Source organism: Mustela lutreola, chromosome 10 (assembly GCF_030435805.1).
Source record: "Mustela lutreola isolate mMusLut2 chromosome 10, mMusLut2.pri, whole genome shotgun sequence".
Classification (NCBI taxonomy): Eukaryota; Metazoa; Chordata; class Mammalia; order Carnivora; family Mustelidae; genus Mustela; species Mustela lutreola.
Genome location: NC_081299.1, coordinates 19158141 through 19185204, shown reverse-complemented (window position 1 = coordinate 19185204; position 27064 = coordinate 19158141). Strand labels below are relative to the sequence as shown.

Genomic DNA, 27064 nt, shown 5'->3' with positions numbered 1-27064 from the left:
AAGAATCTGGGATTTTATATGGGTATAAACACTCACTAGGCTTGACTATCCTTACAGGACTTGAAATAGGGGAACTAGACAGACACAGCCTGACCCACATGATGGCAAAGGCAGAATTGCAGCTTTGAGCTGTTCTCAGAGTGAGTGTATTTCAGTTGTTTTGATGTGAAAACCTTTTTTGGAATCCAAAGACAAACTGAGTGAACCTGCTTTACCTAGGATATTTTGCTTGCTTTTTTTTTGTTTTTGTTTTGTTTTGTTTTAAGATTTTTTTAATTTATACTTACCTAGGATTTCTTGAGAGAATCCAATTAAGAACACCCCCCTACCCAACACACACATACTCTGGTCAAGAATAGAAACCAAGAGTCATCTTTAATTTTTCCTTATTCTTTAACTCCCTATATCTTGTCAATCACTGATTCCTCTCAATTTTACCTTCTAAAATTCACTTAAATCTGTTCCCTCGCATCTCCTCGTTATGCTGCCTTGTGCCAGGTTCCTTCATCTCTCACCAGGATTTGCAATATTCCTCCAGCTTCCAGCCCTGTCCCTCTCCAAATGCCACTCTTCTTTCCACACTCAAGCCTGAGTTGCAAACCTAATTACATCACATCCAAATTAAATTCTATACTAGATTCCCATGGGGCGCCTGGGTGGCCTCAGTCAGTTAAGCATCTGGCTCTTGATTTCAGCTTAAGTCATGATCTCAGAATCCTGGGACTGAGACCTGCATCAGGCTCCACATTTAGTGGGAAGTCTCCTTGAGATTCTCTCCCCCTCTCTCCCTTTGCCCCTCCTCTTGCTTATGAAATAAATAAGTAAATAAATCTCTGAAATAAATAAATACATCTTTATAGTAGATTCCCATCACCTATCAAAAGAATAAAAGCAAACTTAGTTGGAAAATGAAGCCCTCCCATAGCCCAGTTGCTATTCATACCACCTTACTTCGACAATATCAAACTGCTTGCCGCTCTGTGTGCAAACTCTGTTTCATGCCTCCATGTTCCCATCAGTACTATTCCTTCTATCTGGAATTCCAAAACCAACCTATCCAGCTCTTCTTCTTTGCCTGGCTAACTCTTCCTCCTCCTTCCAGGCTCGTCATTTCCAGAAATCCTTCTTTAACCTCCCCTGCTCTGATGGACTCTTCCATGTTCCCCCAAAGTAACATGACACTGAGCTCACAAGACTGTGCTAAAACCCCTTCCCAACAATGACTGTAGGTGAAAAGCATTGATCGGGTCTCATTTTTGCTATACTCCCAACACTGAGCAAATTGTATGACACAGAATAAAGAGTTGGCTAAATTCTAGAGTCCTGTGTACCACATCACAAGGACACCAGCTCACCTGTACTTGTAAACGCAGCTGATCCATTTTCTGCTGTTGCTTCTCCACAATCTGAAAGGCAAAGTTATCAAGGAAGGCTATAAGCACGGGCTGATGGTGAGGTCGGACTGCAAGAAGCTACACAAGGATCTGTAGTCTGGCTAGTAGCCCACTGGCTATAGGCAATCAACAGTGAAACCAGGGTGAAGACAATTTAGTTCTACTTACAGAAGTATAATCCAGACTCCCTGTCCTAGCTAACTAGCTTCACATTTCTGTGTTCTACTCACAAAGAGTTTTAAACAGGAATGTAGTGTGGACCTATAACCACTACTGCGGGGGAGGGGGATCCCACCCTGATGAGTGGAATGAATTCCATATATAACCAGAGAATATTCTGGTTCTTCAGTAAAGGACATGACTAAAAATTCAGTTTAATGAAATCTATCCTATCCAGGGCTGTGATGGATGCTATTATTTATAGCTTTGGTCACAATGACTAAGGAGAGAACCTAAACAGGCCCAGTTTCCTGTCCTCTGAGACCTCAGGTATTCTCTGAACAATTTCTGGATCTTATTTTTTGCTAACCTGACATCAGTCTCATCAACAGGTTTGGAGACTTTCTTCTCTGCTGAATTAGGGCCACCTCACTGGTTAGAACTCTGCCCAATGAAACAGGTCTGTATGGGGCCTAAACATGAATGAAATGCACCAAGCTTCAATGCACCATTTTGGAGCATCTGGTTTGGATGTTCAGAAGCATATCCTCCCCTAACTCTGTTATAAGGATAAATCCCTAAATGAAAGATTATGCAGGGGTGACTTCTCAGAAAAGGGAGGAAAGCTCTGGCCCAGGGCCAGAAATTCATGGTTCCTTCCCAGGACACAATCTTTTCTTTCCTCTCAGCCTGCCCTCTATTGCTCCCAGGACATGCTCGATCACCTTTCGAAGGGAATCACATTCTTTCTGCCAGGACTCCATTTCCACCTTTGGACCTTCTCCCTGTTGGGCTGGACCTTCTCCACTGGCCTCCTCCACACTCTGCTTATCTTGCAGGCTGAAAAACAGTGACCTCTTTAAGAATTTTAGTTGGACGGATGTGGTTTTGACTCCGGATTCCATTATTTACTGTATATTTTGGGCAAGACACTTAGGTGCTTCCAACTTATAGCTGGGCATAATGTTAGGTCTGTTATAACATAGGGTGTGTCACACACAAGCTGCCTAATGCGTTAGTTCCCTTCCCTAGAGGCCAGCATCTATCTAATGTGCTACCAATTCTCTATGTGCCCAAAGCTCTTTTATATTTGTTTTGATATTTAAAAATAAACATTCATCACATGTATTTAGATTATAAAAGTCATACATGTATACTGCAGAAATTTTGGAAAATCCAAAAATAACCTTTTTTCTTGGCACACAAAGTCTAGGGCAGAGTCGACTTTAACCCCAACCTCTCTTTTGACTCCAACCAATGGTCTCCTCCAACAGATCCCCACAATCACTTTCATCATGGTTCATCTGCTGAGATAAACAGGGCCACTGTGATAGAGTATGGGATGAGAAATCCAATCCACCCCATTAGAAAATGGATTTGGTTCAAGAGGCTATTGAAACACAGCCATCACATTTACAGAAATGGCAACCAATATGTAAGAAGCTCTCAAGACACCCTGAGAGAGTACATTATGGCATCTTGTTTTGTTCTTAGAACCTGTTGTGACCATCAAGAACAATCCCTAGGGCTGAAGAGAAACAGATGTTCCTGGTAGCCTTTATCTTATAACCTTCAAAATGTAGATAACCCCCTCCTTTCCCAGTTCTTAACACCAGGATCTGCTTTGCAAATATACGGATAGCTTATTTCCCAGTTTATAAAGTGGTTCCCCTCATTCAACACATACATACTCAGAACTTATTACCCAGTATTATGCCGGAGCACTAGGTTGGACCTTCCAAAGGATATAGTAACAAGCCCCCACTGTACCATTACATCCTCCCCTCTCCATCCCAAAGACCTATTCCTTACCCATAAGCAGCTTTCCTATTACTCACATTCCAAAGAAAAGTAAAGCGATTTGCCCAAAGTCACACAGGTAGTGAGTGGGATAAACTTAGCTCTGCTCCTTTCCTCAGCCACACTGGCATATTTACCTATGTCTAGTGGAGAATTCTGCTCCTTTCTGTCTTAGGCTTTCCAGTTGAACCTCCTTCTCTCTGCAGGCTGCCTGGGTCTCCTCCAGCAAACTCTCCAGCTCGGTCACTCTCTCCTGCAGCTCTGTACTCTTCAACTCAGAATCCTTAAGCTGAGAGAAAAGATTCCATGCTTAGATCAACAAGCCAAGGAAGACTGTCTGGGTATCCCAAAAACTTTGCAGTTGAGTTGCTAACTTGACACATGTGAGTCTGGACATGACTCCTTTGGGTTTTTCCTTTCAGGAAACCACAGTGTTAACTGTGTACTGGAGAAGCTGAGACCGTGCCCCGGCTTGGCTACTCCCTGCTTGCCCCAGATATGCCCAGATATTGCTGCTACCTGCTGGCTCTGCTTCCGATGGTCTTCCAGGGTGGGCAGGTCAGCCAGGTAGCGTTCCAAGGTCTCAATACGCTGCTGCTTCTCCCGGTTCTGTTCTGATTCCTTCTGACATTTCTTTTTCAAATTATTGATATGTTTATCACGACCCTTTACCTAGGGAAAGAAGTGTCAAGAATCTGTCTTTACTGACTCCTCTAGGACTCTGAACATCACATTTTTTCTGAAGTGACCACTGTCTCTGCCCTTAGGACTGTAAATGTTCTACTACAATGAAGGCAGGGAGGTGATCAAATTTTACCATTTAAGATTGGGGCAGAGTTAACTGCAGAGTTAACACACCTGAACTTTCCAATCAAGGGCAGAAAAGGAGGGATCTTTGGGCAGTTTTTAAAAACTGGTTGCACTTCTATATACAGGCATACCTGGGTGACACTGCAGGTGTGGTTCCAGACCACTGTGACAAAGTGAACATCACGATAAAGCAGGTCAAATGAATTTTTTGGCTTCCCAGTTCATGTAAAAGTTATGTTTACACTATTCTCTAGTCTATGAAGTGTGCGGTAGCATTATATCTAAAACAACAATGTACATGTCTTTAAAAATATTTAATTGCTGGGATGCCTGGGTGGCACAGCTGGTTAACCATCCAACTCTTGGTTTCAGCTCAGGTTATGATCTTCCCTTCCTCAGGGAGGGTTCCCTGCCTCTCGGACTACACGGTTGTCTTCTGCCTAGTGCTGTGTACTTCTCCAGCCCACACTTCTAAACTCTTAGAATTTCCCAAATAACAGGAATGTCTTTGTTATTTATAGTGGTCTGGTCTGTCCTGGTGTCCCCAAACACCACACGATATAAAAATTAAGCAATCATCTGGAAGGGTTAATGAGACTCTAAACTTCTAGAAGAAGGAACTGTGTCTATTTTGCTCATTATCATAGCCCCAATATGATGTGCCAAGCACGATGCTTGGCACAGAGTGGGCACAAGTCTCCAGATTTGCTGAATGGAGATTTTTCTTCAGCATTATGTTTTTTATTTTGGGTTATGAAAAAAGGATGCTGAAGGAAGCAAGAGAAAGCAGAGAAAATGCAGATCTCCTGATATCAAAAGAAATCAAAGACCTGATTTAATCCAAAGATAAGAAAGTACTAAGAGTAGATACCTGAAAATCAGCCAAAGGCTTTACTCCAGGTATAACCTGTACCCTTTCGAGCTCTAAACCAGTGATTCCCACATTTTAATATGCTTCAGACTCAACTGGGAAGCTTATTGAAAATGCTGATATCCTTGAGAAATCTCCCTCTTCTGATTTCTCCAGAGAATAAATATCCAGTTTCCTGTTGGGGAAATCGTTAAATTAAAAAAAATGGTGGACTGGGCACCTGGGTGGCTTGGTGGGTTAAGCCTCTGCCTTCAGCTCGGGTCATGATCTCAGGGTCCTGGGATCAAGCCCCACATTGGGCTCTCTGCTTGGCGGGGAGCCTGCTTCCCTCTCCGCTCTCTGCTTGCCTCTCGGCCTACTTGTGATCTCTGTCGTTCAAATAAATCTTTAAAAAAAGTGGTGGATTACTCCCACTGGATGGATTTACATCTCTAAAAAGGAAATAAAATACTAATTTTAAAAAGTTAATAGGAGACACAAGTGTATGAGAGATTTCAATGTGTTTATAGAAAATCAAAGACAGCAGATAAATTACTTAAGAGAAGGGTTATAACCTGCAGTGGGAGTTACAGTCAACTTGGTAAACAATGTGCCCTTCAAACCCCACAAGTACCTCTGTATTTGAAGTACCAGGTACGTCTGTGGCAGGTATCAGCCATAGATCTGAAAACAGGGCACTCACTGGAAATCTACATACAGTTTAGCTGGATACCATTTTTACCATAGATTTTCCCAAAAGGAGACTGGTGGAGATTTATTCTCTGGAGAAATCAGATGAGGGAGATTCCAAACACAGGGATATCAGTCACAGTAGAGAAAGTGCAGCACTGGGTTTAAAGTGTAAGTAAAAATCTATGTACAGAACTGGGGTACTCTAAGCCTAATCTCCTTCTCAGTATTGAGATCCTAAAGGCCAAAAGCATTCTTGTCCTTGGCCTCCCAACTAGGCAAGAGGCTGAACATTTATTTTTTTCTGGACAGAGTTGTTTAAGACATTCAGATACTATTATTTGTTGGTTCCCAAGTGAGAAGGCAGTCTAAATGTGATTATCCTACAATGCAGTCCAGGAGGAAATTACCATGAACCCAGAGCTCCTATCCAGCTTTCAAATATTTCATTCTTAAACATGAGTGCCCATTCATTTAAGGATCACCAAGCCTCTAATACAAAAGATACTAAAACAAAAGAGCACGTTCTAAAAACAAAACAAAATAAAAAAACAAGAAACAACACTATAAGCAGAGGCAGACATCCCAAAAGATATAATCAATGTCATCAGAGAGAGAAGATACTACACCCATGAAACAAAAATAGCAAAAACCTCAAGAATAATACTCAGAAATACAGAGGTTTATGACAGGAGAAAAAGAGTTAAGGATGGAAATCTTTGTGGAGTGGGGTTGGGTACAGAGCTAAGTTTTATTATATTGGTATTAGATTATTTAACTTAGATACATGTATTTTGACTAAAAGTTTCTTTTTTAACAAGCCTCTAAATCCTTGATATACTAGTGACACCAACAACACCTGGGAGCTTGATAAAAATGCAGGACCTCAGGCACACCCCACCTTAGAAGTACTAAGTGTGGATCTGTGTTTTATTTTATTTAAGAAAAAAAGATGTTAGGGGTGCCTGGGTGGCTCAGTGGGTTAAAGCCTCTGCCTTCGGCTCAGGTCATGATCCCAGGGTCCTGGGATCAAGCCCCCGCATCAGGCCCTCTGCTCAGCAGGGAGCCTGCTTCCTCCTCTCTCTCTGCCTGCCTCTCCACTTACTTGTGATCTCTGCCTCTCAAATAAATAAATAAATAAAATCTTAAAAAAAAAAAAAAAAAGAAAAAAAGAAAAAAAGATGTTATTTTAAAGCAATCTTTACACCCAATGTGGGGCTCAAATTCACAACCCTGAGATCAAGAGTCATACGCTCCACCAACTGAGCAGCCAGGTGCCTCTGGATCTGCATTTTAAACAAGATAACCCAGTGATTCTTCAGCACATTAGAGTTTAAGCAGCACTGCTGTTGATTTTCATGCACGTGGTCCAGAGCTAAACATTACCAAACTGGCCCTCCAAGACATCTGCATTACAGCAAGCTATGAAACAGAAGCAAATCAGCTCCTTTTATGACCAATCTTACCCTAAGGCGATTCTAAGAGCCTTGGAAAAATGTTAAAAATTCCCAAAGTGGCTGCACACACGGAATTCTTTTCTACTTTTTAGGTAGAATAAGGGAAAACCAGGCTGGATGATGTAAATTTACCACAGATGTTTAAACATCTTACAATAGTACCATCTGGTATGACTGCCCAGGCTGGTTTTCTATCCAGGTCAGTTGGAGGCCCATCACAACCCGGGGCAGTGAGGGACTTTGTGGCAGTTTTGTGGAGATAAAGCAAAAAGGAGGAGTGCAATTTCTAACAGACCAGTCCTGCACGAAAAGTTAATGTAGGATCTCACCCAACTGGTTCCTCCTAGTTCCAAGGAGGGGGGCCAGAAACAGCTTAGGATTTGGCAAGAGAAGGCTGACTGCCAACTCCTTTGTGAATTAGAAAGCTACCAACTCCTTAGCTCACCCTTTCTTCCTGTTTCTTCCCTTCCTCTGAGTGCTTCTGCAACGCCACTTTGAGTGATTCTCTGATGAGCTGAATTTCAACTTCTGAAGCAGAGAGTTTCTTTTCAAGCTCGATCTTTTCTTTGTTCAGGGCTTCTGTCTTCTGTGCAAATTGTGCACGTAAGAAAGTGTTCTCTCGCTGCAATTCCTGCATAAAGATTCTCAATACATAATAGTTCCTTCACCCTTACAGTCCCATGTACTTTACTTATCCTCGATCTATTTTGTGGTCAAATATCATCTTTCTCTAAGAATTTCCTCAAGCAGTGCTTCTCACAGTGTAGTCCTAGGACTAACATCTTCAACAACACCTGGGGATTTGTCAGAATCCAGAGCCCAACTCCCAGCCCACTGACTCAGAAACTCTGGGGATGGGGCTCAACAATCTGTGTTTCAACAGGCCCTCCAGGTGATTCTGAAGCACACTCACATTTTCTCCTCTACTCATTCTCTATATGATCTTGGGAAAAAGTTCTTTCTCACTTTTGGGCCTCAATTTTTTCACCAGTAAATTAGAGGACTGCGCCAGATTTTATATAAGGGTCTTTCTCACTCTAACATTCTGATTCTATAAGATAGAACACTGTCTTGACAGGCCCACTACGTGGCAAAGACACTACTATAATCTGTTTAATACTCATCACTCAAAAGCCCATATTGCAGAAGAAGTAAGCAAAGCAAGCTTTTCTAGGAGCCACTGCCCTCAATGAAAATATGGCTACCTTTACTTGCTCCTAGACATGGAAAAATTAAAAATGAGAATGGCTCTAAATCCCATTACCTCTGCCTCTCCCTCCATTTGGCTACAGCTAGTAGATTAAGACTTATCAGAACATCACCCAGTTCAAGAAGCTTACTATGTACCTTGCTCTGCCTTCGTTTTTTTCCCAAGTATGTCCTGACACCAAGGCATACCTGATTCTACCCTCGAGCCTTTTCTGTCTCCACAAAGGCAGAATGAGGGATGTTTTATAATTAGGATGCCTACCCTTTTAAGGGCAAGGGCACCTTATATCACTTGATCCCTTTTCTATCTCCTGGATACCTAGTAGTACCAAGCAAAGGGAAGACACTGAGTTATGACAACCAGAATGCCATTCTGGCTGCCAATGCTTACCTGCAGCCTCAGCAAGCAGACATCCCCAAAGGGGGCAGGGCGGCCCAAAAGGGCACTGTGGACTTGCAGTTCACTTTCTCGTACTTTCTGCTCCAGCTGAGAGATATGTTTCCTCTGCCTACAAAAGCCAGTAGAATGAGGTCCAGGGTACTGACATTAACCCACTGGCAACATGAGCCCCCACTTTCCTTAAGGGGATACAATTCATACTATGTAAACCAAAAAAGGCCTTGCATCTGGACAGTACTATCTTGCTGAAGGAGGAAGAGCAAATAAGAAAGCTGACTTGGGGGAAATGAGGAAAGATCAGCTACAAAGGACTGGCTGCCTGCTTTGGGCACTCCCAGAGTCCCTCCAGAGCATACACAATTGGCCTATCCCATTACTCAAATACAGAACTAGGTTGCTTGTCAACCTAGCCTGACCATGAAGGAAGGCACAGACCCAAACAGAGAGGGATGTGCTACCCTTGGAGAGACCTCATTAGGTGCCCTCAGTGTGGGCTGGGAGAGCAGAGCCTGGTACTAGGGCACCCCTTGACCTCTTACTTGTCAATGAGGAGCTCCTTTTCTTTCAGAAGGTGTTCATTACTGTTTAAGATGCTGATCCACTGCGCTGGTTCTAATGTGGGCAATGATGGAGCAAAAGCAGCAGGATGGTGGCAGATGGCTCCATTCTGAAGCTGGAAGACAAGGAGGCCCAGAGGGGCTTGATCTTGACCCACAGACACCTGGAAAGCACCTGAGCAGTAACCAGCTGGGTCTCTAGTCAAGGCTCACTTTTGGCTCAGTTGAGGTGGCCCAGTGTTCATGAAATAATTTTAGCTCTGATGCATGACTGGAAAGAACCTGCCAGGGAGACTTCTGCCAATTGGACACTCCCTGCTCACGAAGGCTCTAGTTTCTAAGAAAAGGTCACTTATCTTTCATTATCTGGCAAGAGAGGCAAAGTAGGAGCTAAGATGTCCTCACCAACCAGGAAAGGAGAATAAGTCTTGCCTTTTTCCTTCCCACTCTTAAGCAGCACAACACTTTTTTTTTTTTTTTTTTAACACAAAATTAGTATAATGGAAGAAACACGGGTTCAGAGATGGTTTTTAAATCCTAGCTCTGCTACTTACCAGCTTTGTGACCCTGGAGAGATTACTTTTTCTAAGAACCTGGTAAATTTCTACATTTACCTCATCAAAGTGCTACAAGGATTAAATTAAGATTCCATATGTGAAAGTAGCTAGCCTATTGATACATAAGTACACAGTCAGGGTTAATGTCATACCTTTTGGGGTCTTGTTGTAACTCTCTACTCTGGAGGACCCATCTGGTGTTTAATTAGATGACCAACATATTCAATGGCATTCACAAGCCTTCATTTCCCATCTATAAACATCTTCCGTCTGTCTTACAAATGTTTTCTTTAGAGTCAAAACTTATGGGACTAAACCTATATAGTTCTAAGATCTGCAAAGAACCCACAAAACCCAACGAAAGAAGGGTCTCTACCTGCATTTGTTCCATCTGTAAACGGATCATCTCCAGCTGCTGCCGACAGGTGCTGAGCTCACAAGATCGCTCACGTGGGTGCCAAGGGTCAGGGTTCGGCTGCCATACCTGAGAGGGTAGAGGCTTGGAGAAGCCAGGAGCAGGTTGGAGTCCCAAAGGGAGCACTCCACTGCTATTAGGGTGAGGTCCATTCCGCTCACATACCACCCCACTGCCCGGTGCCTTCTTGGTCTCAGGCAACACTTTGTATAACTCCTTGTTCGTGTCAGCTCTTGGGTTGTGAAAGTGGACTTGGTAGTGGGGATCAGAATAAAGTGTCTCCATCATTGCTGACTGATTTAGGGTAGACTCCATATTGGGAATATCAAACTTCCTCACCTCTTCTTCTCTTTCATGGCCCACTGTTGGAAACCAGGACTGCTCAATTCCATTTTCTGCAGTAGCACCACAAAGATAAGTGAAATCTCTAGACAGGCCAGGAGAACGTTTCATTGCACCAAGGTCTCCATTTCTTGTCATCCCCACACTTTCAGCCAGCCCTGACAAAGGGAGTTTGGAGGAAGAGAGTCCAGCAGGTATAGAATTTGGCTTGACAGGAGAGGTCCCCAAAGTGGAAGGTATCACATGGGCTGTTGGAATGGTTATGTGGCTTTTGATGGGCTGGAAAGAAGGGCTGCTACTTGAGCTACAAAAATCTGCAAAGAGAATAATCTTCTGTAAGTCAGAACTGAAGCAGGAGGATTTCTTTCTCTCCCTCTCTTTTTAAAAGATCTTACTTATTTGACAGAGAGACAGAGAGCACAAGTAGGCAGAGCGGTAGGCACAGGGAGAGGAAAAAGGCTCTCTGCTGAGCAGGGAGCCTGACGTGGGGCTTCATCCCAGGACCCTGGGATCATGACCTGAGCTGAAGGCAGCCGCTTAGCGACTGAGCCACCCAGGCACCCCAGCAGCAGGATTTTTTGAGTTTGGCTGCTATGCCAGATGTTCTCTCCTGACTGAGACCAAGCAGAATAGATAACGATCATCGTAAGTATCAGGCAGAAAGGCAGCCTAACTGAGAAGTTAACATGTATTCTAGGATCTCAAATGTCATTCACAAGGTAAATCAACAAAAGGCAACAATAGCTTTATTTTTAACTTACACTGTCCTTTTTATTTGAAGAAAATCTTGCCAGTCAACAAACAAAGCTGAGAAACAAATTTAAAACCAAAAAACCACTTACTTAACGGGAATGGATTAGGTCCTATTCTTCTGGGAACTGGGCAACTCTCAAGCTACAATCCAATCCAATAAAAATATTCTTTCCAAGGGCTGCCAGAATTCTCTGTGGCCTCCAAAAGCTTCCCAGTGAAGGTAAGCAATGAATCTATCCGAAGAATAGGCAAAGTGGATAGATAGTGCTGCTCTGTATCCAGGACAGGGAGTACAGCATCTGAATCAGGATTCTATTCTCTCCCCCACACCCCAGACCTGACTGCCTGGATATGTGAAGTTATTCTTAGTAACTCTCAGGTTTCACTCTAGCACAGGGAGCACTCTCAAGTGGGTACACACTGAAATCCTCTATTTTATATTTTGCCTTTCACTTCCCCCTTGTTTATATCCAACTGTGGCTTTTCACTTTTCGTTCATACTCAATTTCTGCTTCCTTTAGCTCTTGCCTGGTTTTGGAGGACAACTCTCTCATTAGACCTGCTACAAAAGGTACACATTTCTACATTATTTCCAACTTTCAAGTGCTACTCTGAAAAAGACTATAGGGTCACGGAATTAATGCGTCAAGGCAGTGGGCTGCAAACAAACAAGACAGTAATGTCAGGAAACATACCTGTTACCTTTTTTTTTTTTTAAAAGATTTTATTTATTTATTTGACAGAGATCATAAGTAGGCAGAGAGGCAGGTAGAGAGAGAGAGTGGGAAGCAGGCTCCCCACTGAGCAGAGAGCCCGATGTAGGGCTCAATCCCAGGACCCCGAGATCATGACCTGAGCCAAATGCAGAGGCTTAACCCACTGAGCCACCCAGGCACCCCTACCTATTACCTTTAGCAGGGAGTAAACTGAGTAAGGGGCCAAGGAATATAAATGTCTTCCTTTTTCTTTTTTCCTTTTAATTTATTTGACAGGGAGAGTGAGCACAAGTAGGCACAGTGGCAGGCAGAGGGAGAGGGAGAAGCAGGCTCCCTGCTGATCAAGGAGCCCAGTGTGGGACTCAATCCCAGGACTCTGGGATCATGACCTGAGCTGAAGGCAGCTGCTTAACTGACTGAGCCACCCAGGCACCTGTCTTCCTTTTTCAAATATGTCCAATACTCTTTCCAAACCAAGCACATCTACCATGAAGAGTGGCCAACCAATTTAATTCATTTTTTTTCTTTCCATCAACCAACACAGAACACACTCAGCTAATGAGGACAGATACTATAATCTTTTCCAGAATTACTACCATCAGCTACCATCTTCTCATATGGGTTTGTAAGTAGCTCTTTAAAACCATGGACACCTGGTTGGCTCAGCTGGTTGAGTGTCAACTCTTGATTTTGGCTGAGGTCATGATGTCAGGATTGAGGGTCTGAGCCCCACATCAAACTCCACACTCAGAGCAGAATCTGCTTGAGATCTCTCCTTCTCCCTCAGTGCCCCGCACCCCCGCCCTGACCCCGCCGCTCTAAAATAAGTGAATAAATATAATCTTAACAACAACCAAAAAAAAGGCAGCACCTGGATGGTTCAGTTGGTTAAGTGTCCAATTCTTGGTTTTGGCTCAGGTCATGATCTCATGGCTGAGGGATCAAACCCTGCAACAGGCTCTGTGCTCAGCACAGAGTCTGTTTCAGATTCTCTCTCCCTTTTCCTTCCATGTACATGCTCTAATAAAAAATCTTTTAAAAAACAAACAAACTGGGGGGGTGTGCTTTGGTGAGTACTGTGGGGTGTGTGGACCTGGCAATTCACAGACCTGTACCCCTGGGGATAAAAATATATGTTTATAAAAAATAAAAAATTTAAAAAACAAACAAACAAAAAAACCAAACAAACAAACACAGAAACAATCACCCCCCAAAAAACCAAAAACCTTGGACATGCCAAATTATCCCTTATAATGTATGGGATAAGGCAAAGTATCTAATTTCCTATACTTAGATGATCTTGGGGATATATATAAAAGGCCATACTAAAACAAAACAACAGTAATTTCTGATAAATGTGTCTGCTTCTAAGGACCAAGAACATTTCAGAGGCTAAGGACACAGTTTTTGATGTCCCATAACTTATACACAGGAATAGGCAACAGGCTAAAGTAGACTGTGGTGATGAAAACTTCCAAGAATAGCAAGCTCTCTACTTGAAACCCTCTGTAACGGCACCATAATATTCACTCTCACCAAGGGTCTCTGCTCTCAAAGTATAATTATGGAACAGAAGATCATGAAGTTGTAGCATATGAAGGACTGCTATTGTGCTGAACTTTGTAACCCCTCCTTCCATTCTCCATCTACAGCACCACCTACTCTCAAGACTCACCAAATTCAGTTTTGAGCCCATAACCCCCAAAGTAGTAATGCCAAAACCAAAGCCTGGAAAGGTATCAAATGACCCAGGACTTCTAACTTTCTAGAAGTGTGGTTGATCCACTGATAAAAAAAAAAAATCTTTTTCAGCATGTCACTTATCTATTAAGCTTATTTATAGTAAGAAAACTGGCATTCTTTTTTTTTTTTTTAAAGAATTTATTTATTTATTTGACAGAGAGAGAGCACAAGTAAGCAGAGCAGCAGGCAGAGGGAGAGGGAGAAACAGGCTCTCTGCTGAGCAGGGACCCCAGGATTCTGGGATCATTACCTGAGCTGAAGGTAGCCACTTAACTGAATGAGTCACCCAGGGACCCAGAAAACTGGCAATTCTGACAAACTGCTATAAAATGTCAAGTTACACCTTAAGTCTGGTTTGTATTTTGAAACATTTTGAAGCAAAACAGCAAAACTCATTTTTCTTTAAAGATTTATTTATTTGAGAGAGAGGGAGAGAATAAGCCCAAGCAGGGGGAGAGACGGAGAGAGAGAAGAAGCTGAGCAGGGAGCCTGATGTGGTACTCAATCCCAGGACCCCTGAATCATCACCTAAGCTGAAGGCAGATGCTTAACCGACTGAGCCACCCAGGTGTCCCACAAAACTCATTTTCAAAAGGGCCACTTACCTTCTACAACTTTCAAAGACTCAAAATTTAGTGTATGGGATATGTGATTTTTAAAGAAATCTACAGTTATCAGAATATTGGGGTTTTGCCACTTTAAGGATATTCATATTTCTAAATCTCTACTCTCTTCAACCATACCTTCTGCCCCACTCCCTAATTCTTTCTAAAAACCACGCTTTCTTAGTGAGGGGTAGATTTAGCTATTACTAAATCTTGATCACTTCTGTCGATATCCCTTACTGGTTTATGAAGTAAGGGAGTCTGAACTAAGCCAGTTAACTACTGCAGTCTTTTTTTTTTTTTTTTTTTTAAGATTTATTTATTTATTTATTTGACAGAGAGATCACAAGTAGACAGAGAGGCAGGCAGAGAGAGAGAGAGAGAGAGAGAGAGGCAGGCTCCCTGCTGAGCAGAGAGCCTGATGCGGGACTCGATCTCAGGACCCCGAGATCATGACCTGAGCCGAAGGCAGTGGCTTAACCCACTGAGCCACCCAGGCGCCCAATTACTGCAGTCTTTAGCAAAAAGCTGAAAGTCTTCTGACGTCGTCAGTATCCACCCCTACCCCATCCCTTACAATTCTTCAAGGTAAAACTTTTTTTTAAAAAGATTTTATTTATTATTTGACAGAGAGAGAGAGAAAAACACAGAGAGGGAACACAATCAGGGGGAGTGGGAGAGGAAGAAGCAGGCTTCCTGCCGAGCCCGGAGCCCAATGCGGGGCTCGATCCAAGTACCCTGGGATCATGACCTGAGTTGAGGGCAGACGCTTAACAACTGAGCCACCCAGATGCCCCTCAAGGTAAAACATTTTAATGAAGGGTAGAATCAAAAGCAAACCTGTTCACTTTAAAGATGAAAAAAAGAAGATACAACAATGAACTATATTTTATACCAGTCATAAGGGTTCTACAATTTAAAAAGAATACACTATACAGGAAATATATTTCCCCCCTCAAAGGAATAAAAAGCACAGAATCTGTGTAACAACGTGACTGAATTAAATACAGTCACTAAATTCAATAGGGGGAAATCTAGACCATTGTTTGATTTTTAAAAGAACTATTTAGTCAAAATGAAAAAGGTCCCATGACTGCAATGTAGACAAAACCTTAACAAATAACTAAACTGAGAATAACACTTGATTACAGAAGTGACAGAAAAAATACTACAGCTGGGAGACCTGAATCTGACTAGTTGTGTGACATTAGGCAAATTACTTAACCCCTTGGAGAATTTTTGTTACTCACCAGCAAAAAGGAACTGGATTAAATGACTTTCAAAGTCCGTCTACAACAACATCTATGATTCAGTTCTACTCAACATTTATGAGCACCACGCCATATACACACAGCTATCAAACTATTAAATGCCAGGTGTCTAAGGGTCAATACAGTAGATAACTGGTTTGTTTTTTTTTACCCATTTCTATTTTCAAACATTTCTATCCTTTTCTTTTTTTTTTTTAATTTATTTGACAGACAGAGGTCACAAATAGGCAGAGAGAGAGGAGGGAGCAGGCTCCCCGCTGAGCAGAGAGCCCGACGCAAGGCTTGATCCCAGGACCCTGGGATCATGACCTGAGCTGAAGGCAGAGGCTTTAACCCACTGAGCCACCCAGGCGCCCTTATCCTTTTCTTTAAAAAACAGCTTTACTGAAATATAATTCACATAACATTCAATTCACCCACTTGAAGTGTACAAGTCAATGGTTTTTATTATTCATTGTTGTGTAACCATCACTATAATTAATTATAGAATATTTTATTATCACAAAAAGAAACCTCTTACTCTTTAGCAGTCACATTCCATTTATCCTAACTTCCCTAGCCTTGAACAACCACTCATTTTCTGTCTCTCTGGACCTGCCTATTTTAGACATTTCATATAAATGGAATCATACAGTATGTGGCCTTTTGTGTCTGGCTTTACTTGGCATAAATGTTTTAAAAGTTCAACTATTTTGTAACAGGTATTAGTACTTCATTTCTTACTGTGGAATAATATTCTATTATATGGATATACTACATCTGACTCATCCATTCACTAGCTGATAAACATCTGGGTTGTTTCCATTTTTTGGCTACTATGAATAATGCTGCTATGAATATTCCTGTAACAAGTTTATGTGTGGATATATGCTTTCATTTCTCTTGGGTATATAGGTAGGAGTAGAACTGTTGAGTCATAGGGTAACTCCATGTTTTACCCTTTTGAAGATCTGCCAAAATGCTTTCCAAAGCAGCTTCAACATTTTACACTCCCACCAATAATGTATAGAGGTTCCAATTCCTTGACATTCTCACCAAAACTTGTTATTATCTTTTTGATTATAGCTATCATAGTGGGTGTGACATCTGATAAAGTACTAAAGTGACTAGTTTTGTAACTTTAATCAAGTAATCTAATCACTTTGAAATTCAGCTTTCTCCAGGTGCCTGGGTGGCTCAGTTGGTTGAGCGTCCAACTCTTGGTTTTGGCTCAGGTCATGATCTCAAGGGTTGTGGGATCTAGCCCTGTGTAGGGCTCTGCACTCAGCAGGGAGTCTGCTTGAAGATTCTCTTCCTCAGCCCCTCCTCCCACTTATGATCTTTTTCTTTCTCTCCCAAATAAATATCTCTTTGAAAAAAAAAAAAAAGAAATTCAGGGATGCCTCGGTGGCTCAGTTGGCTGGGCCACTGCCTTCAGCTTGGGTCGTGGTTCTGGGGTCTTAGGATCGAGTCCAGCATCAGCCTTCTTGCTCAGTGGGGAGCCTGCCTCTCTCTCTGCCTCTGCCTGACGCTCTGCCTGCTTGTGCTTTCTCTCTCGCTCTGACAAATAAATAAATAAATAAATAAAATCTTAAAAAAAAGGAAAAAAAAAAGGCAATTCAGGTTTCTCAGCTGTAAAATGGAAATAATATTTCATAGCATTCTCAAAGATGTTAATGAAAAAAATGTAGAAAAAATTTAGTATAGTATCCATCAAAAAGTATTTAATAAATAGTTATTATTACCATCAGTTCCTCTGCCCTCTAGGAACTCACTATCTAAATGAAAAAATAAAATACACTTGTGATGCTTGGCTGGCTCAGTCAGTACAGCATGGGGCTCTTCATCTTGGCTTGTGAGTTCAAAGCCATATTGGGTATAGAGATTACTTAAATAAATAAAATCTTTTAAAAAAGAAATACTCTTGTAAAACACTGTCTGACAGTTATTACTTAATTTAAGTGCCCCTCAAATGACAGACACAATGAAGATTACAAGATGGCAGAGAGGGAGGGGTGCCTGGGTGGCTCAGTGGAATGAGGGTCTGTCTGCCTTTAGCTCAGGTCATGATCCCAGGCATCACATAGGGCTTCCTGCTCAGCAGGGAGTCTGTTTCTCCCTCCCCGTGCTTTGTTCTCTCTCTCTCTCCACCCTCCCTCTCAAAATAAATGAAATCTTATTTTTTTTAAAAAGATTGCAGGGCACCTGGGTGGCTCACTTAGTTAAGCAACTGCCTTTGGCTCAGGTCTTGATCCTGGAGTCCCAGGACTGAGTCCCACATAGGGCTCCCTGCTCCACAGGGAGTCTGCTTCTTCCTCTGACCTACCCCCCTCTCGTGCTCTCTTTCTTTCTCTCTCTCAAATAAATAAATAAAATCTTTAAAACATTAAAAATAAAAATAAAAAGATTGCAGAGAGGGAGATGTAATGGGTGGAAGGGATGGGAAAAGTCTAGTCAGACACTTCACTAGATTTTGAAAAATAAGATCAGCACAGCTGGGAAGAGCAAGAAGAGGTGGAAACAACAAAAATGGGCCTGGATTAAAGAAGAAAAGAGCTCAGATATCCAAAACAAAAACAACAAAAAAAGTTTTCATTGCATAGTAAAACACCACACTCTGTAACAGTAAGAAATATGTCTGATTGGGTGGGAAAGCCAGATCACAAAATTAAGGCCTCTGAACTTTATCCTCCAAGTAACATAAGCAGTCGAGGATTTACAGGAAAGGGAAACCATAAAACCAGGCTTTTAGAAAGATTAACCTGGCAGTAGAGGGAAAAAGACTTGAGGACAAGAAACCTATGAAAAGTTATTAAAACAGGACAAACAGTAAAAACTGAAAGAAAGGGGCCAAATGTAAGAAACACAGAGTAAAAAAATCAAGCAAACTCCTTGGCTGAAGGGCCCAAGTCATGAATATTCTGGAATTGACAGTATACATGGAACACAATCTGAAAAGGACAACACATACTAGTAATCAAAACAGTAATCCAAACTTACCCTCTGCAATGTCTGAGCATGATGTGCCAATGGCTGTGTCTCCACTGTCAGCTACACTTGAGCAGCGGCTGAAGCGACTCCGAAAAGCCTCTGAGATAACTGGGGTCTGCCATTCAGTTCCCAGGGAACTACCCTTTTGAATTACACCGGAACCTGAAACAAGCGGCATTTCCCATCTTTAGTGTGAACCAAGACTGTTTAAATAAAGCACTTAAACCTATGAAAAAACAGCATCATTCTCTCTCCTGTGCCTTTTTCAGCTTCTCAAAATTAGTTAATTTTGAATGGAAATAGCATGAGATGTGAGAATGTTCACAGACAGAAAAAAGACTTATCAAGAACCTAGGAATCTATCAGTAGCTACCATTTTTTGAAATCTAGAAGTCCTAACACTTTACCAACATGATCTCATCTACTTACTTACTGAACAGAATCATCACCCCAAATCTTAGACAGAGCTAAGATTTGAACCCAGGCTGTTTTGATTACAATATCCACATTCTTTCCTATTAAAGGATTTCTCAGTAGGTGCTTCTGGCATACTGGGCATGACAATTCCTCAATGTGTAGTCTATACATGTCAGGATGGTTTAGCATCCTTGGTCCCTATTAAATGCCAGTAGCAGCCCTAAACCTATTCTACCATCACTATGAAACATGAAAATATACCATATGTTTCCAAATGCTCCTTAGGGTAACAGGCAGTCCAGTCTCTGTTGAAAACCATTGCTTGGGGGTGCCAAGGTGGTTCAACTGATTAAGTGTCTGACTTTAAGTCAATTCATGATCTAGGGGTACTGGGATCAAGCCCTATGCTGAACTTTGTGTTCAGCAAGGAGTTTGCTTCTCTCCCTCTGCCCTTTACCCCACTCGTGTACATGTGGGCTCTCTCTCAAATAAATAAATTGAAGAGAGAGAGAGAGAGGAAGGAAGGAGAGAAAGAAAAAAGAAGAAAACCGCTGCTTGACTAAACTGGGATACCTAGTGAGCAGGGTGAATCCAGATCAAGGTTAAGCCTTAAAAGTCAATCTGAAGAGTTTAACACTATTTTGAGTGCAATGCAAATAAACCACTAAAATTTCTAAGTGGGTAAGACAAAACTAGATTGAGGACATTTTTTTTTAAGATTTTTATTTATTAAAAAAAAATAAGACTTTTATTTATTTATTCAACAGAGAGACAGAGAGAGAGAACAAGTAGGCAGAGTGGCAGGCAGATGGGAGGGAGAAGCAGGCTCCCCACAAGGGAGCTCAATCCCAGGACCCAGGGATCATGACCTGAGCCGAAGGTAATCCTTTAACCAACTGAGCCACCCAGGTGCCCCAAGACTGAGGAGATTTACTGAACTTTATTAGGTTGCTACTTGAAGGCCACAGGTAGCAAACATTCAATAAACACTTGATTTACTAGTATTTATTGTTTAAAAAAAACTATAATTTTTCTAAACTGTATCTGATGATCCATGTAAACAAATGGACAAAAACGTAATGATGGCTACTTATCCATTTAAAATATCAGAGTTTTAGCTGAAATCAGAAAACAAGGTTCTACAGACTCTTTGATTTAGGGGAAGCAAATGATATTTGAACACAAATCACCTTATTCTCTTCTTCCAATTATAGTGCTTCTCCCATCTTTTTAACTCACTTTCTTCTACTTTTGCTACCCTCTGCCTTCTACTGAAGGCACTCTAACTTTCCCCAAGGACTTATTCTTGGGGTCACAGTGGACTGCCTGATGTGAAAGAATCTATATTCATGCAGTAATCTATAATAATCTTTCATAAGACATACCCAATGATCAGAGCATTTGATTAGCTAACATTAGCTGGTGTTACTATCTGTACATATAAGCATAATTCTAGCTAGAAGGAAAGAAATTTGACTTCTAGGTAGTAGACAAATTTCCAGGCCTTCTAAAATACTGAAAATCGATTGAGGGCCTCTATTACCATCTTTCTGGCCTCTTACTTCTTGTTACCACTACTAACCTTCCATTCTTTACCAGTACCACTTTTCTATTTGCTCACTCCATACATCAATTCTGAAGAGATATTTGCTAAAATAAAAATTTATTTTACATTTTTGTAAATGTAAACTGACTGGCTAAGTTGGTAGAACATCCAACTCTTTATCTTGGGATTGTGAGTTCAAGCCCTATGCTGGGTGTAGAGATCACTTTTTTTTTTTTTTAAAGATTTTATTTATTTATTTGAGAGAAAGATCATAAGCATGGGGTAGGGGTAGAGGAAGAAGCAGACTCCCTGCTGAGCAAGGAGCCCAATGCAGGACTTGATCCCAGAACTCCAGGATCACCACTCAAGCCAAAGGCAGATGCTTAACGGACTGAGCCACCCAGGTGCCCTAGAGATCACGTAAATGAATAAAACTTTTTAAAATGTATTTTGGTATAGGTACAGAGGCTTATGCTTATTTCAAAATTCAAGTTTGAAAGCTGAAATTTTTTTGTTATGTCATATGTCCTATCACTAACATCTTTTTAATCAAAATATTAAGACTATTATTAATCAAATGAAAGACTACTAAAGACAAAGTCATCGGAAAAGCAGTGAGTTTTGTTAGAAATTGCTACATCCCCCAAATTTGTGTGTTATAACATAATTGTCATTATAAATTATACAATCCAGCCCTAAAACAGTGAATGGCATGTAGCAGACGTTCAATAAATATTTGCTGAAGGTATCTTGAACTGATTCAACAAATGTTTTTCAAAATGCTTAATCTATGAAAGCAGCACTCCCAGGAGAATACAACAAACATCTAATACATGCTGTAAGGCACTGTAGGATTTTAAAGTTAAATAAAATATATCCTTAGTTGAAAAAAGGTACTCCTCTCTTCATAAACAACTCAGAATTCCAAAAGCTATTTTTCTATCCTACTTTCTATTTAAATATACCACATCTGTGTTTATTTACATATTTATGTATATTTAACATATATATTTAATATATCCACTTAATATATCTACTGAGCTTTCAAAATCTTGTCAATCCATTCTAAAGATAAATTCCTGAGTCTCTAGTGACAACATAACTGAGACTGTTGGCATCCAAGAAGAATTCCAATCTTTGTGGGCTAGCAGATGACTGACCCACCCACAGGACTACAAAGACAACATAGAACACAGTAATTTATGCTGTGTTTTTCTGATTTCAAATGGAACTATGTTCCAAAGTCATTCTGTTCCTTAATGTGTCCTCCCCTCCCCATCAATCATGTGGTCTTCTTGGAAGCCATGAAGGACCAGAGATAAATAGTTGTTCTTTTGGAGAGGCCTGTTTTTCTATTCAATATAGCCTCATATTATTTTTGTTCTTCAAGTACCAGCATTTTAGTGAATGTTTGTTTGCTATGTATTTCCTTTAAAGGATATTTCTGTTATGAAAAAACACAGCAAAAGTCAGAAAACTCTGCTTACTCACCTGGTGAAGTGGCATGAGAAATCCTCTCACTTGGGTATTTCTCCTGCATGGCCATCAACACCGTTATTTGAGCCAACTGTAAAATGAAGGAATAACCATTCAGAGCTCTCCATTATCTTTTAACTCCTTGTAACTCGCTCCCATTCAACTGAAACTGTCAAACCCACACAGGATTCGTCTTCCACATATTTTACTCCTAAAGATACATATATTTTTTCTAAAGATTTTATTTATTTATTTGACAGACCGAGATCACAAGTAGGCAGAGAGGCAGGCAGAGAGAGAAGGAGGAAGCAGGCTCCCTGCCGAGGAAAGAGCCCCACGTGGGGCTCGATCCCAGGACCCTGAGACCATGACCTGAGCCAAAGGCAGAGGCTTTAACCCACTGAGCCACCCAGGCGCACCCTAAATATATATTTTTAAAAAATATTTTATTTATTTATGTGAGAGAGGAGAGAGAGAGCATGAGCCGGGGGAGGGATGGAGGAAGAAGGAGAAGCAGACTTCCCTGCTGAGCAGGGAGCCCAACACGGGGCTCAATTCAATATGGGACTTGATCCCAGGACCCTGGGACCATGACCTGAGCTGAAGGCAAAGGCGTAACCCTCTGAGCCACCCAGGTGCCCCTAAACGTCCAACTCTTAATCTCAGCTCAGGTCTTGATGTCAGGGCTGTGAGTTCAAGCCCTGAGTTGGGCTCCATACTCGGGGTGGAGCCTACTTAAAATAGTAACAATAAAAATAAATAAAAATTAGAATAAAGACAGGACCTAATTCATGCCAATTCATTTAAAATTAACTCACAACAGTGCCTGACACATGTAAGTGATTAATTATGTTTTCATTATTATTACTTGGCAGTTTATATCAATAAAAAAGTGAGATATGATCATCCTAGGAAGATACAGTTTAAATTTGAAAACTGATAAGAATTTAGAAACTTATAAGAGTCCCTAAAGAGTCTGGGACAAACTCAATTGGTAGATCACAATTCTTAGAAGTGAAATTCAACTTTGGTGAGAAAACAAAGGCTATATGGGTACTATTTCTCTAATGTGCTTTACTGACCTCTATAGTTTTCTCTTAGTAACAACAACACAAACCCTTACTAATTCAAGGCATCTATAAACAGAAATGGTACCATCCCCTGACATCCCAGTTCTTCACATAGTGGGTAAGAAATGACTCTTCAGTAAAAGTTTCAATTTATGGCTATTATCATTTAGTATGTTAATGGTGACACAGAAGGATTAGATTATCTACCTAGCAGTGGTATCAAATGGTCAATATCAAAATCCTTTTCTTCACTTATGAAGAAAGTGGATGGCTCAGTGGGTTAAAGCCTCTGCCTTCAGCTCAGGTCATGGTCCTGGGGTCCTGGGATTGAGCCCCGTGTCCGGGTCTCTGCTCAGCGGGGAGCCTGCTTCCCTTCCTGCCTCTATGCCTACTTGTGATCTCCGTCTGTCAAATAAATAAATAAAATCTTAAAAAAAAAAAGAGTTACTCTGTAACTCAGAAATTCCATTCCTAAGTATATGTTCAAGATAAATAAAAACATGTTCACACAAAATTTTGTACATGAATATTCACAGCAGCATTACTTATAATAGCTAAGAAGCAGAAAAAACTCAAATGTGCATCAACTGATAAACAGGTAAATTCCATTTATATGAAGTGTCCAGAACTAGAAAATCCATATACACAGCAGATTAATGGTTACCAAGTACTAAGAGGTGGGAGGTCAGGGAATGGGTAACAACTACTAATGGACATGGTGTTTCTTTCCAGGGTGATCAAAATCTCCTGAGATTAGATAGTGGTGGTGGCTGCAAAACCTTGTGAATGTACTAAAACCACTGAATTGTACGCACATAAAACTGAATTTTATTATACATGAATTATCTCAGGGTCCTGGGATTGAGTCCTGCATCGGGCTCTCTGCTCAGCAGGGAGCCTGCTTCCCTTCCTCTCTCTCTGTCTGCCTCTCTGCCTACTTGTGATCTCGCTCTGTCAAATAAATAAATAAAATCTTTAAAAAAAAAAAAAGAAAGAAAAAAAGACTCCCAGCACATAAAACTGAATTTTATTATACATGAATTTTACCTCAATTTAAAAAAAAAAGAAAAAAAGACTCCCACAAGGAGTAAAACTGTATGGAAAAGATAATTCTCTTTTTTCTTAAGTAGAACTCCAAGCCCAGAATGGGGCCCAATATAGGGTTCAAACCCACAACCCTGAGATCAAGACCTGAGCCAAGACCAAGAGTTGGATGCTTAACCGACTGAGCCACCTAGGTGCCCCTGGAAGAGGTAATTCTTGAGTTTTTCCTACTAAGTTCAGAAGTAGATGAGCTACTGATGGTTACTAGGACCACCTGAAGGACATAAAGATTTCCTGAGATAAAAGTGAGAGAAATGAATGTACAAGAAGTAACAAAAATAACCGATTACACAGCCAAGAAAGGTAGGAGTGAATGAAGCAGACAGAAAAAACACCCACATTGATGGTTTCTATCTTCAAAGCCCTTTAAACTATTGAAGTATTCATTCAACAAATTTAACAAGTACTGAATATTTACTACCTACAAAGCACTGTGCTAAACACTCTATTACAGGTATAATGTCTTATACTTAATGCTCACATCAAATCTATGAGGCAGTTATTATTACCCTTATTTTATGGATGAAAAAAAATGAAGGTTGAGAGAGGGGAAGGTCATATAGCTAGGAAGAGGCTTCAAAGCCAGGACTGTGTTCTAATGCTATAGAGATTCTAGTCTGCATTCTTTCTCTGTGTGACAAAAAGAAATAAAGGTAGTTATGAAGGCACCATAAGTTGGGAGTTTCTGCTTCAGACACAGCCAGAGCTGAAAGCCCCAAAGTAGTTAGAAGCAGGGACAGCTCATACAATACAATTTCTTCATGTTGCTCTTGGTCATCACCCCGGCTCTATTTCCCAAGTTGCCTACCAAGAATTAGGTTTTGATTGTTATAAGTATTTCTCCCCTTGAAGAATTATGTTAGTGTGGAATGTCACACTTTGTGCAGCTGTTGAGAATCCACATCAAGACAGGAGAGGATATGAAGGGATACGCAGCTGACAAAAGCACATTAAGAATCTCACACCACTGGGGTGCCTGGGTGGCTCAGCGGGTTAAAGCCTCTGCTTTCCGCTCAAGTCATGGTTTCAGGGTCCTGGGATCGAGCCCTACATTGGGCTCTCTGCTCAGTGGGGAGCCTGCTTCCTCCTCTCTCTCTGACTGCCTCTCTGCCTACTTGTGATCTCTAATAAATAAGTAAAATCTTTAATAATAATTTAAAAAAGGAATCTCACACCCTGGCAGTATTTTCATGACCTTGATCATTCATTAAACCAGACCAAAAGAAAGAGAAGCCAAATTCTTCCCAAGAAGTTGCCTTTACAAAGTCTTGAGACCTACACCACCACCAGACCATTATAAAACCTACAAGGCCTAGGGGCAAATAATGAGGCACGGTTATCTTAATCATCCTGGTATCACCACCCTTCCGTACCTAGCACACAGTATTCGATTCATCAAACAAAATTTACTGAGGGCCTACTATTCGCCTGGCTCTGTGCCATGTGGTGGAAATACCCTGATGTAAAAGGCAAACGGGGTTCTGATTTTCCTGTTTTAGCGCGATGGGAGTGCTGAATACCCTTCATTGAACAAATTCGCTGTAACCCACTAAACTTGTGGTCCGTCCAAAGCACCAGCTCCTCCTTGCCTCATCTAGAGCAGGGTGGTCTAGACAATCTGGATGCTCTTGACATTTTAGGTCAGATAAATCTTTGCTTGGAGGCCGGGGGGGGGGGATGGGGGGGGGCTGTGCTGCACAAAGTCGGATGTTTCGCAGCAGCCCTTTCTATCCACTAGTACCAGGAGCAATCCCTGAGTTGATGCAAATGAAAATGTCTCCTGACACTGTCAACTACTAGTGCGGGCTGGGAAACTCCAGCCTAACGCCTTCACGAGAGCTGTCCCCATTCATCCTGTAACCCCCAGCCCCAACTTCCCTTCCTCAGGAAGGGCTCCCCGCCCTCTCGGACTACACCGGCGCCTTCTGCCTAGTGCTGTGTACTTCTCCAGCCCACACCATGCAGCGCTAACCAAGTCGTCACCCGCTTCACGTCTACTCTTCTCTGGGACCGTCCGCTCCGCAAAGGCAAGCAACGCGCTACCCGCCGTCCCCTCCCCCGGCGACTGGCACAGGGCCTACCCTTTACAAAGGTAAAGCAACAGCTAGGGAGTGAACGTTGGAGAAAGCCACATGAAGAGGGCAGGGAGGCAAGCGAGTCGCGAGGGGGCGTGTGCGGGGCATTATTTTAGGAAGCCCAGCGGGTGAAAAACCCAGAGGCGACGACTTAATAGCTCTGCGCATGCGCTTCGCTCTCCCACGGCCCCCGAAGGTAGGTCATGAGTGTCTGGGGCTCCTCTGAGGCTCCTCCCGGGCTCCCCAAGGTGGAGCGGGGTGTCCTAGCCCGAGAAGGGCTCCCGAGGGGAGCAGGACTTACATAGGGCCGAAAGCGGGCGGCGAAATCCCTTACCCAGGGACGCCGAATGCGGCCACCACGTCGGCCGCGGGCGACGGTTCACTTCCTCAGCTCGCCTAACGGCCGTTACACACCCACCAGGCCGCGCGCCTCAGAGCGCGCATCGCCCCACCCCGCCCCTTTCTGCCCGCCTGTGGCCAATCAGGAGTCTGGCCGCGCCGGTGTCCCGCCCCCGCACGCTGCGCTCCGCGCCAGGAGCGGCCGGATCTCTCTGCGCATGACCCCTCCGCTCCTCCGAACCTCTTCTTCAGCCTCTCGCCAGGTCTCGCCTGTGGGCAGAGTCCTCGTCTCTCGGGTCTGGAGTGGCTTGCTGGGCTTGGGCGGTTGGAGGAGCTGGA

The 27064-nt window shown here is 42.1% G+C and overlaps 1 protein-coding gene across 5 annotated transcripts in view; it reads right to left on the bottom strand.

Annotated features, from left to right (window-relative positions):
• The window catches only part of CEP85 (centrosomal protein 85), a 34585-nt gene extending 7763 nt beyond the window's left edge, over positions 1-26822 (bottom strand). The window contains exons 1-12 of one of the 5 annotated variants that reach the window (XM_059135500.1): positions 26688-26822; positions 22153-22228; positions 18708-18860; positions 10638-10954; positions 10260-10382; positions 9309-9442; positions 8761-8878; positions 7606-7791; positions 3873-4025; positions 3491-3642; positions 2279-2393; positions 1356-1406 (exon numbers count right to left, since the gene is read on the bottom strand). In XM_059135500.1, the coding sequence (XP_058991483.1) occupies positions 1356-1406; positions 2279-2393; positions 3491-3642; positions 3873-4025; positions 7606-7791; positions 8761-8878; positions 9309-9442; positions 10260-10382; positions 10638-10954; positions 18708-18860; positions 22153-22207 (1557 nt within the window). In that variant the 5' untranslated portion in view covers positions 22208-22228; positions 26688-26822. Of the gene's footprint in view, positions 1-1355; positions 1407-2278; positions 2394-3490; positions 3643-3872; positions 4026-7605; positions 7792-8760; positions 8879-9308; positions 9443-10259; positions 10955-11482; positions 11745-18707; positions 18861-22152; positions 22229-26687 lie in introns of those variants that run through there. The other 4 variants (XM_059135502.1, XM_059135498.1, XM_059135499.1 and 1 more) reach the window with 4 other exon arrangements.
• Positions 26823-27064: the final 242 nt, after the last annotated feature.